Below are 19183 nucleotides of genomic sequence, written 5' to 3'. Positions count from 1 at the left end.
CCCTTTCATTGATATTTAAAATAATGTTAAGTAAATAAATGAAAGAGTGTATAAAAATTATATCAAACCAAAAATAAAAAACATTACTTAATCATTTTTCACTTTTATTTTAATAATGTACAAGCAGTTGTTAAAAACATTTTACTTACGCGTTTCACCACAGTTACGTACACAACATATTTTATCTTTCGATAGCGAAATCGTCACAAGAAACCAAAACGAAAAGAAAATTAAAGTCCTTTGGATATAGCGTAAGTTAACAATAAAAAGCGAGTCCGTCGATGTCCAGCTCAAATGCGCAGATAAAAAGCACAGGAAACGAATTGAGTATTGATGCAACGAAAATATACGAATAAATGGAATATTGAAAAAAACTTTTTAATTAACTGCATCATCATGTATATTTCATAATTTCTTCTGTGATATGTCAATTGACATTTACATTTTTTTCCTTTATTTTTTTCCCATGAGGAAAAGGCAAATTACGCCGTACAGTCATGTCTTCAGTTTATGTCATTTAAATTCATATGAAATCAATGTATTGTCATTTACATTTACAAACGCAGTTCTTTTTACATTTTCTATTTTAAATATTGCAAAATGAAATGTAAAAAGTAGGTTTTCTAAACATTATTGTAAAATTTAAAAATTTTTGAATTGATTGACATTTTATTGAAGTCAAGTTATTCTAATATTAATCTTTAGAGATTTCTTTAAAGATAAGATATTTCGGACAATGCTGCGTGAAATGAAACGATGGATGATGACAAAGAAAAGCATAACATTACAGAAAAGTGATGAGTGACTTTGAGCCTTCTTATGAGGCTCATAGTTAGCGACCAAGTTTCGGATCCGTATGTCATCACTGGCAATACGCACTGATCGAAGACTGTCGTCTTCAAGCACTTTGATAGACACTAAACAATTCACATATCACGTGTCTCAAACTTCAAAAATTTCAATGGGAAAAAAAATGATTACCGCCCTCTAGTTTTCTGTGGCAAAACTATACCTTCTGTATGATTCTACCTAAATACTTGAAGTGAAAAAACCGTGAAAACACCATACCAAAGAAAGTAACATATACGCCTAGAAGAGATCTACATAAATATTTCAAATGTGGAAATAATGTCGCTGATATATCCAACGTTTTAGTTTAAGTAGATCACCTTGGAGTAATATATTCTTTGATATAGGTGATGATGTAGATTCACTTCTTCTCCTTAGAGCATAGATATATATTATATGTTCTAAGTCTATGCCTTAGAGTACTAACTTATTTAAATTATATATTCTTTGTTTTGGCCCCTTTGCACCACGGACATCAATAATTATTGATAGAGTGCGCGCAAGATAAGTGTGCGCGCGACTGGCGGCGCAATTATGTTGCCAGCGTGTAAATAGTAAATATCATGTGTCTCAAACGGTGCAGGAAAACCATCGTGCGCAAAACCTGCTTAATAGAAATTGTCGTAATTGTCTGCGTGTGTGAAGTCTGCCAATCCGTATTGATCCAGCGTGGTGAACCATTGGCCTAACCCCTCTCATTCTGAGAGGAGACTCGAGTGCAAGGAACATATTTACTCATTTTCTTTTGTTTTTCTTCATAGTTATAGAGACACTTGAACTAACAAAGTCTTATTTTTAACATAATGAAAAACCACAACACTCAGATGAAACGCAAAAGATTTATAGATCTTCTCAACATCAAGAATGGCGAGGATATTACACAGCAGGTTGCTTAAATCCAATCCATGAAGAGGTTTTCATAAATATTAACAGGCCGTGGCAAACATTTATTTTATTATTCGTGAATTCGTGTTTTATTTGGTGAAATGACGCCATTTTCATTTTATAACATATTTATTTTTTATTAAGTAATTGGGGTTGCCACACTTCGTTTAGAAAATCTTACATATTCGTTACTAAAACAATATTCAACGAGAGTGTCTCTCTATATTTTTGTAGAAGAAAAGTATTTATTCAGTTATTAAAGTCATATTTAAATCTAAAAATGTATTAGATTTATCAAAATATTATGTCAGGCGTGAGCTACTAACGATAATAATATTGCTACAACTACCAGACGGTAGAACCGTATGGATGATGACACCACAGGTCTAGCCCCCGTAGGTATAACCAAACTTTGTTCGAGAGTTGACCCGGCCTGCTCGAGTGACAGTGAGCCGAATTATGGGTGGGTAAGTTATTGATGACTCTTTGACTATTGACAGTGACAATGACATTGACAAATGACATTTGACATTTACGTGAGAAACCGTGGCGAGTACACGTGCGGAATGCGGATTATTATTGAAATATTGATCTAAAAATTAAAAATTCAAGTTAAATACGTGTCTTGAACTTTTGCAGCTCCGTTATTAATCAGCGGTTGATCATGTGTAGATTTTAGTTCATTCAATATGGGTAATTCTGCTTATTTACAGTTTAGTATAGAAATGTAGCAAGCAGTGCTAATGTATACGGTGGATATTATTTTCAGAGCAAATAATGCAGAAAGTCCACAATGTGGACCCCAATAACAGTGAGGAAGTTAAGGAGGCTCTTACAGGTTTCTTTCAGTGCATACCAAAGTACAAAGATATTCATGCAAACAGATTGTTACGGGAATTACAGATCGTCATCAACCGGTATGTAACCTTTGTTAACATGTGTTAAAAACACATTTTTTTAAATCGAATAGCAATTACATATGAGCAATATTCCTTTTCTCAATGAATAAGACCTTAGACCTAGGATTTCATTTCAGCCCCTTGAGTATGAAGGAGCTATTGAGACATTTTAATTATAGTTAAATTATTTAACTAGCGAACGCGCGCGAATTTGTCTACGTGAAAATCGATGAATACTTTCAACCCCTATTTCACCTTTATTATATTTTTTGATGTTATATACAATAAATATTCCAATAATTATTTTACAAAGTTATCACTGAATGAATAGGAATGATTTCTATTAAATAAATTTCATCCCCTTTTTAACCCTTAAATCTTAACCCTTCATTATTTTTTTTAAGTAGTACACATACCAATTTTTACAGATGTAACTTGAAAACTGAAGGACTTTCCATATAAACTTTCAACCACTGTTTTACCCCCTTCTGATTTAATTTTTGTGACAAAAAGTATCCTATAGCTTTCTTCATATTATGGTCTCAAATGGTGCCAAGTTTAATTTGAATTCATTTAGTAGTTTTAGCGTGATGCCTGGTCAACCGTATATGGACAGACGGATGAAAAGTTAAAGAAAAAATATTTTTGTTTGCAGGATTATATTAAAGCCCACCAATTAATATTTTTAAAATATCTTTAATGTACAGTGACCTGTTACAGTTTTATTATACATAATAGAAAATTTAAATTTTTAACTTAAATACTTTTATTTGTTGTAAAAAAATACTATGTATCAATAAATAAATATTATTTCTTATTTACCAATCTTATATTTTAAATTAAAGTCAAATACCACAATTATACAGTATAACCCAATTATTTGTCTAACTCCCTGTATAATTTAATACTATCGCTCAAGATTGTATTAGTATGTAGAATTACAGGAAGTTTTTTAGAAAAGTCCATTATTATGGACCATAGACATATTTATCATTATCTACCCCCAAAGTAAATGTAGCTTGTGTTATGGGTGTTACGATAGCTGTTTCATCATGTTTATCTAAGTCTAAGTACTTACTTAGATAATGAATAAACACACCCATGTTTATAATAATATTGTCCAGTTGTGGGAACACAAAACACATAAAACCACTGCACCATGGGGCTATCAAATATTTGTAACTTGTAAAGTAAATATCAGGTTATATAATTTTTTGTCTTTTTCAGGTTTCCTAAATACTGCATGTCACACAGGACTAGCATTGAGACATTTTTGATTAGTTATTTAAGTTCAATTAATAATTTCAATGTAATAGAGGCAGCAAAATGTGCACATGCATTACAACAGGTATGCCAAAGACTAAAGTCAAAATTAAAATATACATATATGTTTATTACAATAGACCTAATGTTTTATTACAGCCTTTACAGCCAGCCAGGTAGAAAATGCTTGTCATTTCATAACATATTTATTTGAAATTATGTATGGTTTGTTTGTAAAATGTTATATAAAATATATTTACCATATCTAATTATTTTAAGCTCTTAAATTAATGAAAATAATCAAATTTATTTTCATTAATTTGAGAAAAATTTAATTATAATTATATGAAATGAGTGATATATACCCTCATTTTTAATTTGTTGGTAAACAGAACTCATCATCATCAGTAATATAGTTACCAAATTTTACTAAATTCTAATTGTCTTATAATCATGAATGAGAGACAAATATCTTAGCATTTCATGGATCCACTGTGCAGGTGCCGGGTCCATCACGTAGTAGAGAGAAAAACTCGAGCAGAGTCCTGAACTCGTGACTACAGGATGTAGGGTTAACGAATTCCTTGACGATCAATCAACACTGCCCATTCTCTGCTCGTGTTGTTCTCCCTGCCTAGCCAAATTTGATAGTATCTTATTAGAGCAGCTACAAAGTACTTTGTTATTTATTTTCCAACCAATTTATAAAATTATGTTTTTGTTTGAAAGAGTTTACTTCCAAATGGGACCACCATTGAAGGTGGATGATAGAATACGGGGTTACCCTATAAACAACAATAAATGACTAATGTGCCCTCAATTATTTTCTACCCTTTTGTGTCACACTATACGCATACATTGTTTAGTGTGCAACAAAATATACATTCAACCAAGATAAAGTCTAGTCTAATTGCAATGATAAAAATTATTAAAATAGTTCCTTTTTAACATCACTCTTGTGAGTGTAAAGGGTAAGAATAATAATAATCATTGAGTTTTTTACAAAAAAAAAATATTTTTATTTGTAGGTGCGACCAGGTCAAGAAAAGTCTGCAACACCTAAAACAAGCTGGAGAGTCTATATGCTCGATCTTTGTAGTGCGGCTCACACTCTTATAGAATCTATTTTTAAGAATGCTGTGGAACTTTACATGGATAGCCCTGAGGTAATTCATAAACTGTATTATACTATTTAAATTATAATTATCTGCATTTTTTCTCCATCCCTTCTTTATTTAAAAAATCAAAAAGGAAAATTTTGACAGTGTCCATTTGGCTATATGAGTCGATTAAATGTGACTAATACTCTCCTTTCTTTTCCCTTTCAATGATAATCATGGATAATCTGACTTAAAAGTGGGTTTGATTGTATTTTAAGAAATTAAATATCACTTGTCTCAAACAGTGAAGGAAAAACATTGTGAGGAAACCTTCACACCTGAGAATTTTCTTAATTTTCGTATGTGTGTGAAGACTGCTAATCTGCATTGGGTCAGTGTGGTCTAAGGCCTAACCCCTCTCATTCTCGAGGAGACTCGTCCTCAACAGTTAGTCAAATATGGGTTGTTAATGATGAACCTTTCAAACAGTGCTTGTCACACTAATATTATAAAGGCGAAAGTTTATGTCTTTTACGCTGCGGCTACTAAAGCGATTTGGCTGAAATTTGGAATGGAAATAGATTTTACTCTGGACTCTCTGGAACACATAGGCTACTTTTCATCCCGGAAAATTCATGGCAAGATTTGTGAAAAACTGAATTCCATGCGGACGAAGTCGCGGGCGTCCGTTAGTTTTTAATATGACTCAGTTTTCTTGGATTTATTTGCTCTCACATTTAAATCTACATTGTTTGTTTCAGATCACAAAAAATGCATCTACACCAATGTCAGTTGCATTAGCTGACATTGCAAAGAAATTAAAGGATATTAAAGACAGACAGGCGCTTTTGAAATTAAGGCTTAATAATGTTCTAGTTTTCATACAGGCTGTGTTAGTGTAAGTTTTTAAATTAAATCTTCTTTTAGTAGTAGAGCTAAGTTGTGATGTGTGTATTTTTGTAAGTATATTTTACATGTACCGCGGGAACAATAAATTTTCCGGTATTTCTTTTTTTGTATTAGTGGAAAACACAGCAGACATTTCTGTTTTATTTATACTTATGTAATAACACAGATTAAAGATAAATAAGCAGATAGTGCGCATGAAACACGGCAGCGATGCAGCCATTCAAAATACTAATACATTTTCGAGTCAGTACGACACAAAGCGTCACATCAGTAATTTCTAATATTAATCAAGAAAGTAGCGTCTTGTGTTATTATTTTAAAAACTTTTAACAAAAACTAAAGAAATAAGATGGAATATTTTTTATAAGGCTAAATATTCAATTATATTAAATTGATCCATTATGATATTAATTTACGTAATTTTTGTTATTGTTAAACCTTGAAATACAATACCTTCAGAGAATCATTGGTGTTAGTTGAAATTTGAAAAATTCTGCCTAATATTAGGGGCAACTAGTTTGATCTACATATACATATTTATGTCTATTAATTAACATCATTTACCCAAACGCACTTACAATTCACACTCAAACTTATAAGTATGTTCTTCTGACATTGTGTCATAATTACTCAACATATTTTATTCATCATCATATAGTAATGACATAAATAAACTCCTAAAGTACATGCATAATAGGAAACATAACTAATAATTAAGAAATTGAAATTTTATTTCATAAATATTTGTATTGAATTTTTGGGGAAAATTATGAAAAAAGTTTGTGGATAGTGTGGATAGTTTTGATTGTTTATGAGTTTCACCAGCTTCACTCTGTGGCTTGTAAAGACTTATTCTGCATCATTCTCTATTATGTGTGTAATAATAAATTATAATGTATTTATCATTCATAAAGAAACTATTATATTTCATTATATTGTTATTTTCAGGGAGGTGTATCCTGTAGCAAAGCCAGTGCAGCCTCAAACAATACTGGATGTAATAGTTCGACTGTTGAGCGTGACCAGCAGTACAAAACAATATGAAGAAGATATCTGCAATATAAAGATACAAACATTAAGAACTTTAGACGCTCTCATTGTATGGTAAGCTGAAACTTCTCTTCCTTGTTACATGCCATATAAGCATAAATGCACGGCCTACTCCAGATAATTTTTATTATTATGCTTGTATTTTCTTACAATTTAATTTCAAACTTGTTTGTTTCAAGTAGTAAAGGACTGTTACTAGAAAGTAGCACCAGAAGACCTAAAGAAGTACCTATTTCTCTTTACTTGGTCGCATGCTAGATCCACTGGTGTAGTTACTCTAAAATTTCCATTTCTATTTTTCAGCCTAGGTTCAAACTTGATACCTTATTCAGCTTTAGTGTTAAGACTTGTGATGCAAACGCTGAAATGGAGCTCAGAACATTCGTCAGATCTCACCAGGTGAATGTAAACACAAACACATTTTTAAAGAATTACCATCTTGCTACTTTGGTCGCCATAATCTTCTATTTCGAGTGTTTGTCCAAGCAAATCTTAAAAACCGTAATATGTATTTGGTCGCCTTAATCTTGTATTTCGAGTGTTTGTTCAAGCAAATCTTAAAAACCGTAATGTGTATTTTTAGTTGAAGTAGGTAGGTAGACTACAACAACACAACTTTATACAACTTTATATACAAAATAGGCCTAAAAGTCTACATACAATACACACTCATAGAAATATAAATGTATTGTTCTTTAGAGAATCATGTTGTTGACCTAACATCATAATTCAAATTAGTTTTGAAGGTGGTATAATTTATTCAATATTTTTTTTATAATTGAGGTTTAATGATAGTAGTAAATAATAAAGTCTGCTCCTTAATGCCGCAAACGCTGCGAGTATAGAGCTGGTATAGAATATTTTCCTTTTTGTACCATACAGCAAAGTGCGACGTACGGCATACAACAGTCTCAGCAACTGGCTAACCACACTGCACACTCACCGGATGTCCGACTCCAGCAGCACTTGGGAGGACAACCTCACTGACGGCATTATTACTGACATAACGCCTGTCACGAAAGTGGTACAACTCACTGTAAGTCACCATCATTATTGTCAAGCTATATGAATGGTGAAACAAACAAGTCAACATGGGATGTGATAGCCAAGTGGATATGACCTCTGCCTTCGGTTCGGAGGGCGTAGGTTCATCACGATATCTCAAAAACCACTTGAAGTATAAAGATATACGTCAAGCCATAAGAGTATAAGACGTAAGGCAGGAAGGTAGCTTATAGTAGGTATAATAACGGATTTTGCGTTAGGACCGGATTAAGGAGGTCCAAGTGCGGACGAAGGCGCTAGTCTTTTAATAAACTAATATCGAAATATCAATTTTATAGAAACAGTCTTTATAAATGCGTTAGATCGTTCTTGATCTTTGACAGAGGCGTACCGTGATACCGTATAGCGCGGCAGGTCCGTATATAGTTTGTCTGAGGAATGTATGTATGAATAAATGGCCCACATGAAGCTTAGACTCGCCACGCTGCTCCAAAGCGGGCTGAGTTTAGAAAGGTAATGTTTGACTTATTAATAATCTATATCAGATGATAATGATTGGAGTATTCTGACAAATCATCCCAATTTCAGCCTGAGAATTTCTTGAAATAATGATATTTGGAATTCAAACCCAAGACATAGTGATCTAAAGCCAACCGAAAAGCTTTCTGCCCTTCATCGCTAGACCAACAAGGCTATTATCATCTTTAGCCTTAATACTGGAGAACTAAAAGGCTAGTTCTCCTTATTGAAAGACCCATATATTGTTTCTCATATGATTGACTGCTACTAAAAATTCCTTTGGATGAAGAAGGTCAATATATAATAGTAAAACCTGAGAATTTAAGCCTGTATAGCTAACCACCAACATTTAACAAATCAGTTTTAATGGCACTTTTAGTTCAGATAAAATGTGTAAAAATATTATGTTAACCTTTTTTTTTTATTGAGAAAGAATACAATAAACTAACTTATCTAACTTAAGCTAACTTATCCTAATAACTATACAAGTCATGCCCACGTGGAATGGTGGCAAGAATACTGGCTGCATTTCCGCGCTGGACAGCCAGGCTGATCCTTTGCGCAAAAAATGAGCCAGCCCTTCTGTCTGTTAAACTAACTGATGAATTGTTTATTTTTATGGGTTAATATAGATTGGTGGCCAACCCTCAAGGCATCTAAGTAAGAAAGCCAAAAGGAAACTTGCAACCACTCAGCTGCAAGAGAGCAACCTAGCTGCGTACGCGCCTGGAGAAAACAACAAGATAGCTGTGTAAATTTTGTTTATTAAAATGAAAATTTATTTTTGTCTATATCCTTACTTTCAGACTAATTACATAAGGACTAGCATCGCACCCAAATTCACAAAGAAAATTGTGTCATTTTCTGATAAAAGCAAGCATAGATTTGGTATATATCTTAAAGTAAACCATTTTTTACACCATTCTACTACACAAAACATTAATTTTACTGAGCTCTTTAACCGACGAACTCGATTACATCTATGAAACATCGGTACTATAGAGACAGTTTTTATAATCGCATTATATTGTTGATCATATACTTTGACGGAAAAGTAACGGCCAGCGAGTCTGGTCCTTATCTAATTAGTCCTTGCTGACGCCTCGAGACTGTAATGCTTGTAAAGCCCCTACAGGAGGTCTAACCTAACCTAACCATAGACACAGCAGCCTGGTTTTATAGCGTGACCATATTTTCTTTTTCATTTTACCATTACAAAGGCCCCCATTCTAGCTTTAATTAATGATTCGATAGATAGATCTAGCTTTAATTAATGATTCGATAGACTATTAGTTTGGTTAATGAATATAGAGACTGAAATGCACAACTTTAAAAAACGTGTGACAAAAAAACATTACTATATTATATTGAAAAAAATTTAATTGCAATTATCAAACTTGAGTTATTTAAATGTTTGTACTATTGTTTTGGGAACGCCCTCCATTTTGTTTTAAATTAACCGGTCGATTTCAGTCTCTACTTTAATTAGCCAAAGTCTATATAATAAACTATGGAATATTATTATATTCAGGTCTGAAGAAGTAAACAATGAGGTCTCTATAGCTGCTCTTGAATGTGCTGAAGTGTTCCTCACTGTATGTGGCAGATTCCTGAAGCCGGCAACTCATAAGGTAAATCATAATAGCAGATTATAAAGTTTTTATTTATTTATTTTACAGCCCTGAATACTAGTGCTTTAAGGCCTTTGTTAATTTGAAAACCTATAGTTATATTATTTAAATTCTTAACTGACTAAAGGAGAACCTTATTAGTATTTAAATTGCATGTTTGTTGACTTTAAAACTACAGATTCGATTTGGATAGTTTTTATTATACATATTTTTCAAGGATGGTTTTATTTTTTACACGCTATATTCACAGCTTCACCTTGTAACTATGTATGTAAGAAAATCTTGGAATCTTAATTTGATCCACTTCTCGGTATTATGATATTTTGCACACGCTCTGAGTTCTGATGACAATACATGACTAGCTAAGAACCGTCATTACAAATTCAATATGGCGGCCTCCCCATGATGGCTGTTTGAAATCCACCCCCATGATATATATGGATATCAAATGAAAGGGTTTGCTGTCACGAAAAAAATAGTCACGTGACTTAAAACCAATATTTGTAATTTTTAGTGCGTGCTAAAAGCGTGTTTTTTAGTTTTTTTAAACTTTTAAAAATATTATTATATGTAATTGAAGATGACTCAGCTTTTTCTTGATGAAGATTATACATAAATTTTAATAGTAAGTATTTTTTTTTTAGATTTTCCAAGACCGTTTAGTGAGACAATGTTACGACTTTTCATCGTACACTGACGAACATTTGCTCTGGCTGTTGCGCGCGTTGGAGGCGACGAGGAGAAGTGCACCCACCGGCATACCCCCGCCCACGCAGTACTGTTTGCACTTGTACAGCCTGCTGCACAACAGCAGACGCGCTGAGGTGAGTGCTGTACGGTTCCTTGTGTTTATTATTGTTTTAACTGACTTCAAAAAAAGAAGGAGATTCTCAATTCGACGCGTAAGTTTTTTTTTTAATGTTTTGTTACCTCGTAACTTCGTCATTTATTAATTAATTTTAAAAGATTTTTGTTTCAAAGAGTATACTTTCAGATTGATCCCATTTAATTTTCACGAAAATCGGTTTAAGTAATTTTGTGGTAAAATCAAAATAATTGAAATAAGTGAACAAAATTGCCCATACTGTGGCACTTTCTGTCACTATGCTAGGACACATTTTTCATGTTTTCACAAAATGTAGGAAATCATGAACTAGAGCAAAGGCAACTTAATACAGTAATATTAAGCATAAAATAAGCTTTCATTTGACACCTTAGACTAAATAACTGATGAGGGCATTTGTATAACATTACATAACTGTTTATATCTGGCAACCCCACAGTTGCAGCGCGAAAGCAGGCAACCTTTACCTTTTTAATTTTGTTGGGTATATTCTATTGTAAGATTTTTATTAATTAAGCAAATAGAGAAGTAGATCAAATAAATTAAAAAATTATAATAATCATTTAATACTCCACCAATTGCATCAGGCAACCTATTTACAATGTGTCATTGTTACCAATATATATATACCAGTGTTACCAATGTCTTCCGTATTTTCAGATTTCGAAATTCTGCAGTGAAGCGTTATTGAACATAAGGCTCCACCTGCACTGTTCACCTCCGTCCCTAAGCTTCGATCTCGACGCTGCTCAGAACTCGGAAAAAACATCCAACAAGCGGAAGAAGGTTTCGGCAAGAAATAGAGCTGTGTTACAATCCTTGCTGGGGGCTGACAAGTAAGTAATAGCACAATAGTCCTTGGGCGCAAGAACAAAATATTTATTCATGATCAAACTGCACATAGGCTCGGTCTTCGGTCGAGACTTGGTCGCTAACTATGGGTTTCGTAAGAATATGGAACTCAAGAGTCACACAGCGGGCGATGGAACGCTAAGGCTGTGCTCGGAGAATATCTGCGTGATAAAATCAAAAATGAGGTGATCCGCAGAAGAACCAAAGTCACCGAGACAGCTTAATGACTCGCGGAGCTGAAGTGGCAATAGGCGGGGCTCATAGTTCGAACAGCAGATAGACGTTGGGGTCCCAAGGTGCTGGAATGGCGAACCCCCACTACAAAGCGCAGTGTTGGTCGACCCCCCACCAGGTGGACTGACGACATCAAGCGAGTCGCAGAAATTCGCTGGATGCAGGCTGGATCAGGAACGTGATGTTCGGTCTGTCATCATCAGGTCATCAAGTCTGATATGATGATGATACTGCACAATCTTTGAGTAAGTGATAGTCATGGCAAGTCAGACAAAATGGTCAGAGAACTATGGTGGTGCGCTGGTGGTAGTATTTCTAGAGGGGTCATCCTAATTAGGGACTAGCCCACCCAACCTGACTATAAATGCATGCCGTGTCTACCTTCATTTGATTGGCAGAGCCTTGTGTTTGTGTTTTTTTTTTAGATTGTTTTTGTGTAAATGCTGCAACTGTCACTGGTGGACCAAATAAATAAACATCTTTATATGTCAATTGGTTTTCAATATATAAAGATAATGATAACAATTTTATGATTTCAGGGTACCCTCAGCAGATAATGACGAAGTTATTTCCATACCTGATGAACCATCAGGCAAAAAGCAGCGACTAGAAAGTAGTGACACTGATCAAATTAGTATTCATAGCAGTGATTCTGATAGTTCAGTAGAAGAAGTATGTGATGAATCAGTATATGAAAATGTTGAAGAAATGGAAGTCGAGCTTGTAATTAACGAATCTAAGAATCCCAGTGTCGATGATGACATAGCAATAGTTACTGAAGAACAAGAAACTGAATTATCAAACCAAGACTCTGTTGAAAAAAATATGATAATAGACTCAACAGAACTATCAAACCATGAAACTACCGAACAGGATATGATAGACTCAATTACTCCAAAAACTGTTTCTTCAGAAACTTCTAATCAAGTAAATATTGAAGAAAAAACTCAACAAGCAGTAGATATTAATGCGACATCAGAATTGCAAAAAGATGCTGCTTGCAATGATGTGCAAGTCGAAGTACAGATAGAATTAGATAGTGGAGAAAACGTGACAAGCCAAACGGAAGTAAATACAAAACAAAATCTAACAATCTATGAAGCACAAACGCAATTGCCTGTTAACATTTCTAATGATACCATTGAAGAAGAAACGTCATTGTCATTAGAAGTAGGTTATGATTATCCAAACACAGGTACAGCGCAAGTGACAGTGTTAGAAAAAAGTGATGATGATCACATTCCCAGTACAAACGATACTGATGATATACAAATAACTTGCGGGCAAGTTATTAGAAGTTCACAAGAAGTTGACGCAGAGAAGAAAACATCTCCAACTGAATCTAAAACAGATGAACTACCCAAACAAAATGGACTTAGCGAAGATGTAGTTGAAAATGGTTTTGCAGAAAAGACAATTGAGACTACGGAAAAAGTTAAAGTTGTTGAAGATTCCTCGCAAAATGAAGGCACTACTGTTGAAGATATGTTAGCCGACTTTGTTGATGAAGTTAATGATGACGCAGTTGAAGCTTAATTATAATTGTTGCATAAAAGCATTTATAATTGTATTGATATTATAGTGCCAAGAATGACTATTGCATTTATTCCTATAATAAATAATTGATGATTGAAAATGTAGATGTTGTTTTTATTTTATTAGGATATCACTAGTATTCACTACCACGCAAGGTCAATGTGATTTATTTTATAAATAGCCTTAGGCCTCAAAAATTGGTCTGAGGTCTATGCGTATTTGAATTTGAATAGGTACATAGAGAAAATTATAGAATTAATATAAATCATGTTTAAACTTTGTTCACATCTAAAATATTGTTTTGTTCATGATAATAAAAATAATTACATAAATACCTACTGGCGAACGCCTGCGAGTTCGTCCGACGTAAAATCCGTTCTTAGTGGATACCTACTACATAATATAAAGTTATAAACCAAGCTATAAAGTATAAACTACCTCCCTGCCACACAGCTTTGTACATCAAACGGTTTTTTTCGACTTTTCAGATAAATCATGAAAAAAGTTAAGAAAATATAATGTCTTGAAAAAAATTCAAATGCAAATCGTGGTTTGGGTTGTCTATTTTATTCTATCTCATTATCGCTATCACTATAGCAATCGCTACCGCATCCTATCCCATCCCATTCCATTTTATTCTATTCCTCTAACGCTATCGCGACATTTCATATAAACTTTCGACCCCTGTTTCACCCCCTTCTCTTTTTATTTTAGTTTTAAAAAGTAGCCTATGTTTTGCTCTGAGGTCCCATTTATCCCAATACCAAAATTCATTTTGATCCGTTCAGCGGTGAAAAGATAACAGACAGACTTACTTTTGCATTTATAATATTAGTATAGATTACTGTACTTAATAAATAATCTTTTTTATTTATTATTAAAAGGACAACCGGAGGATTTAGATGTAAGAGTCGGTACAAGTCAAGTACATTAAATTACATCTATGAGAACCACCAAAATAAAATCTATTAAAAAAATAAGTTTAGAATGCAGGGCCTGTATTAAATTAAGAAATAAAATTGACATTTGATTTTGACATTTAGTTTAAATTTAGCCGTCGTTTCCCGTTTGTGATTTTGACGTAAGGCAGCCATAACCTAAAAAAATTGTTATGTTTATTTTGAAAAATCATAATAAGATTTAGCTTTTAATTTTTTATTTACTTTAAATAAAAATATGGTTATAGCGATAGGCTTTGAAGGAAGTGCCAATAAACTTGGTATAGGCATTGTGAAAGATGGAGAAATTCTCTCGAATTGCAGACGAACATACATCACACCGCCCGGGGAAGGTCAGTTAAATTTTTAATATAATAAGTCAATAAATAGAGGTAGCGTGGTGGATCTATGCTCCAAATCCTCCTTCTCTAAGTTTACGAGGGAAGAGACCTGTGGGCCATCAAAATAGACTCATGATAATTCTATAGAATGATGTCCCAACACTATATAGACATAATTTACTTACGACTACACAACCGCTGAAGGTGGGTCACAACTCTTGGGATCTGCTTGAAGATTTCCTCATTGTCATACAATGGACCTGATACCTTCATAATGATTATATGGATTTCTAAGATATTCGTCGCTGCATATAAAATGTAGAATATAAATAAATAAAAAAACAAGCCTTTTATTTGTTGCATACAGTATTCGGTATCATTATGCATTTTAAAAATCTAAGCTAATTTGGTTGGTAAAACTTAAATATATGTTAGTACATTACTACTTTGTTCTTGTAATACCCAAGAACCCCAGATTAGGTCTCAGATTACGGATTTATCCCTGTCCTGTGCTATATAATACCAAATGGGCCAGCTGCTTTATAATTTTTTCTTCCCACCTTGCTGCTGGTGTCCCTCTGCCTCTTTTGATGATGTAGAATATATGAGATATAATATCATAATTCACTAAATAATTAATTTGATAATTGAAATTTATACATACATACCTATGTAATTAGATGAAGTAATTTTTCCAAAAACACAAGTCAACATTTGACTGCAATCTCATATAAGGAATAAAACAGTATATAAGCTTGAAGTTGAAAGAAACATATAACTTGACTGAGAGAAACATATAATTATAATTACAATTTCAGGTTTTCTTCCAAGAGAAACAGCAGAACACCACCAACAGAACATACATGAGGTACTTCAAGAAGCTCTCGACCAATCGGGCATTACTCCTCAGGAAATTGATGTGGTGTGTTATACCAAAGGTCCAGGCATGGGCGCACCATTGACAGTATGTGCTATAGTGGCCCGGACCTGCGCTCTGCTGTGGAACAAACCTATACTTGGTGTTAACCATTGTATTGGACGTATCCTTTTATAAGAGTTCTGTATTAAAGTAATTATAATAACTTTTTCATACAGGAGAAAAGACCCTCCGCTGCTATGTTCCTGTTAAATTAATTATCCTATTTTACATGTGATTTGATGTTAATCAATAAGTGACTTGTTATCTATGTAGTCTATCTCTGTGCTATTTTTAATACATGTATTTGCTATTGCAATGCCTATGTGTATAAATTTTGTACATATTTTCCTTTAAAATTTTAATTTAATATTTTGTAAATATCCTTGATTTACACACATTAACATGAAATCAACTAGTATCCAGCAATGCCACTTTGTGAAACTACAAGTAATGCAAAAAAGAAAAATTCCACAAATTAAAGGTGCTATAACATGCTGCCATTTAATTGATTAGTACATTTGTTTATAGACTTAATAGGAAATCAATGTAAACTTTCAACTCCTATTTCACCATTTTAGGGGTTGCATTTTAAAAATTCTTGGATCAACATTATATTTCGTAATTTTTTTCTCACTCACTCCTTTCTATTTTTATTTTAGGGTCAATAGTATGTTTAGTTCCAAGGTCCTGTTAACCATTATAAAAAAATTCATCTTGATCGGTTTAGCCATTTAGCAGAGAAAATGTAACAGACAGACAGACTTACATTCACATTTATAATATTAGTATAGAAGGAACCATCTTGTTTATGTAACAAGTATTCACTTTGTACCTTGACCAAAAGAACAGATATAGAAATGGGCAGACTAATAACAAAAGCTAACAACCCAACAGTGCTCTATGTGAGCGGGGGCAACACACAGATCATTGCTTACTCCAGGCAGAGGTACCGGATATTTGGAGAGACCCTAGACATTGCAGTTGGAAACTGTTTGGACAGGTAACACTGGCATTTGGGACTCTTTTGGTGAAGTTTTAGTAGCCGTAGTGTTCTTTGTGACAGAGCTCATCTGAGGAAGTGAACTGCTGTGCTATCTGCTGCTAAAATCTAGAATCAAACCCAAGACAACCTCATAGGCAAGGCAAACCACTGAACTAGGCATTGAGTGATATGTATAATATTTTGAGCTTCATTGACATTAACAATTTTTTTATGCAGTTAAGTTTTGCTGGTTGCTTTATTTTAATTGTAAGGCGGTATTTTTAGATTTGCACGAGTTTTGAAATTATCGAACGCCCCCAGTCCTGGCTACAATATTGAACAGATGGCGAAGAAAGGGAAAAAGTATTTACATCTACCATACTGTGTTAAAGGTAAATAGACAAGACACAATCAGTCTTAAGTTATTGTATGTTTTTTCTTTATTAAATGTAGAAAAACAAACTCTGTACCTACTTTTAAATCTCATAGATTTAAAAGTAGGTACAAAATATTTAAATTGTAATGTTAAGTTAAGAGGACATTTATCAATTAAATAAAATTTCAGTAGGTAAATGTAAGTATATAGTTTATTACATTAGAATTAAATTGAGGTAATTTTCATAAAAGGGTGTTACACCCTATTGTTGTAGGGATGGATGTGAGTTTGTCCGGCATACTCTCATACATGGAGGACCGAATAGACGAGCTGCTGAAGGACTACACGCCCGAGGACCTGTGCTATTCGCTGCAGGAGACCGTGTTCGCCATGCTCGTGGAGATCACTGAGCGGGCCATGGCGCATTGTGCTTCAGACGAGGCTAGTTTTTTAAAGTTTGATAAAATAAATATTTATTCACGATTGTTGCTGTCCCATGACAAAACATTGTATTTAAAAAAAATTGAGAATGCAGTTTTTCTTGTTTTTAGTTCCCTAGTATTTGTTAGATACAGTTCGTTTAATGTAGGATGGCGCGGGTAACAGTTCGTTTCGCTCTTGAAATTTTGCCGCGATTTACGAACACGAAAATAGTACGTATTATGACCGTCGTACAGGCGACTGTCACCCATATCTGAAAAACACTATAATGCATTGTATTTTTAAGAAATATTGGATAGAAGCAGGCGTTACTTTGAGGAATTTCATCATGAATATACAATAATTTATTTATTCTCTACGTACGTGTCACCCCCGAAACCGGAGCATCCTCAGGAAATGTTGACTCTACAACACGCAATTGCAAAGTGTCGTTTTTGACCATTTGATTTAATTAAATTATGACATAATCTAGACCTTTCAAAAGTGTTTGTAAACTAAGCCTAATTGAAATAAATGAATTTTGACTTTGACCTTGGCTTCGCCTTTTAAGAAATTAAAATATCTAACACTCTACCTACCACTTCTGAATTAAGTACCTCAGTATAAAAAATAATTTCAGGTCCTCATAGTAGGTGGCGTGGGTTGCAACGAACGTTTACAAGAAATGATGGGCGTCATGTGTTCGGAGCGCGGCGCGAACATCTTCGCGACGGACGAGCGCTTCTGCATCGACAACGGCGTCATGATCGCGCACGCGGGCGCGCTGGCGCACGCGGCGGGCACGCGCATGCCGCTGGAGCACGCCACCGTCACGCAGAGATACAGGACTGACGACGTGCTGGTCACGTGGCGGGATGATTAATAAATTTATTTTTATTTAGGTATTTATTTGTTTTATTTAACCCTTGATTTAGGGCATCAACAGTCTAATACAATAACAATATACAAATCGTTAATCATTAAAATAATCATAAATGCACAACTTTATAAAAATCAATGTACCTACACAAATCTTAAGTTTTATCTTACATACGTAGACGTGACCACAATTTATTTGGCCAGACAGCATTGGAGCATTGTGGTATTTCTACTAAAACTCCAAATTCCCTCTCCCAGAGGACAGAGGATACGCGCCACGCGATAATCCACCTCAAGAAAAGAGATTTGGCTACTATTGGTCGACAATATAATTAGACTGCAGGCCTCATTTTTCTCTTCTCTTTCATCAATATCAACCCATATTCGACTCATTACTGAGCTCGAGTCTCTCTCAGAATGAGAGGGGATTGGCAGACTTCACACCCGCAGAGAATTAAGAAAATTATCTAGTATGCAGGTTCCCTCACGATGTTTATCCTTCACCGTTTGAGACACGTAATATTTATTTATTTACTCCACTGGGCTATCATTCTCTTTACGATATAAACGCAGTTTGTAATAGGTCATTTAAAGAGACCATATGATAAGGACTCCTGATAATTTTTCAAAAATATTAAAATTACGCGCATGTCGTTCAAAAACGCGACTGTCGCACACATATATACGTTGACCAAATGGAAGTATGGTCACGGTCTATACGACATTGTACTAAATTAATTAAATAAAACATC

At 34.0% G+C, this 19183-nt stretch overlaps 2 protein-coding genes across 2 annotated transcripts; both read left to right on the top strand.

The window, feature by feature from the left end:
- The first annotated feature begins 2258 nt into the window (after positions 1-2258).
- Positions 2259-13680, top strand: LOC112046279 (uncharacterized). The gene is made up of 13 exons (XM_024082880.1): positions 2259-2427; positions 2504-2651; positions 3861-3981; positions 4925-5062; positions 5758-5894; positions 6854-7009; positions 7259-7354; positions 7838-7991; positions 9112-9230; positions 10011-10110; positions 10755-10934; positions 11615-11790; positions 12580-13680. Exons 1-13 carry the CDS (start codon positions 2424-2426, stop codon positions 13574-13576), a joined length of 2526 nt encoding a protein of 841 aa, XP_023938648.1. The 5' UTR covers positions 2259-2423; the 3' UTR covers positions 13577-13680.
- Positions 13681-14631: 951 nt separating this feature from the next.
- LOC112046273 (tRNA N6-adenosine threonylcarbamoyltransferase) lies at positions 14632-18457 on the top strand. Its single transcript, XM_024082874.2, has 6 exons — positions 14632-14867; positions 15674-15895; positions 16624-16774; positions 17042-17148; positions 17407-17573; positions 18193-18457. The coding sequence occupies exons 1-6, from the start codon at positions 14753-14755 to the stop codon at positions 18433-18435; spliced, it is 1005 nt and encodes a 334-aa protein (XP_023938642.1). The 5' UTR covers positions 14632-14752; the 3' UTR covers positions 18436-18457.
- The last annotated feature ends 726 nt before the right edge of the window (positions 18458-19183 follow it).

The sequence above is a fragment of the Bicyclus anynana genome, chromosome 15 (assembly GCF_947172395.1).
Source record: "Bicyclus anynana chromosome 15, ilBicAnyn1.1, whole genome shotgun sequence".
In the NCBI taxonomy this organism is placed as follows: domain Eukaryota; kingdom Metazoa; phylum Arthropoda; class Insecta; order Lepidoptera; family Nymphalidae; genus Bicyclus; species Bicyclus anynana.
This window is presented reverse-complemented; position numbering and strand designations above follow the sequence as displayed.

Excerpts from the sequence above, each read along its gene's own strand:
- LOC112046279 (XM_024082880.1), top strand. Across the intron at positions 2,652-3,860 it reads TTACAGATCGTCATCAACCG|GTTTCCTAAATACTGCATGT; the intron begins GTATGTAACCTT and ends TGTCTTTTTCAG. Across the intron at positions 9,231-10,010 it reads GAAAACAACAAGATAGCTGT|GTCTGAAGAAGTAAACAATG; the intron begins GTAAATTTTGTT and ends TATTATATTCAG.
- LOC112046273 (XM_024082874.2), top strand. The coding sequence starts at position 14,753 with ATGGTTATAGCGATAGGCTTTGAAGGAAGTGCCAATAAACTTGGTATA. Across the intron at positions 14,868-15,673 it reads CATCACACCGCCCGGGGAAG|GTTTTCTTCCAAGAGAAACA; the intron begins GTCAGTTAAATT and ends TTACAATTTCAG. Across the intron at positions 17,149-17,406 it reads TCTACCATACTGTGTTAAAG|GGATGGATGTGAGTTTGTCC; the intron begins GTAAATAGACAA and ends CTATTGTTGTAG.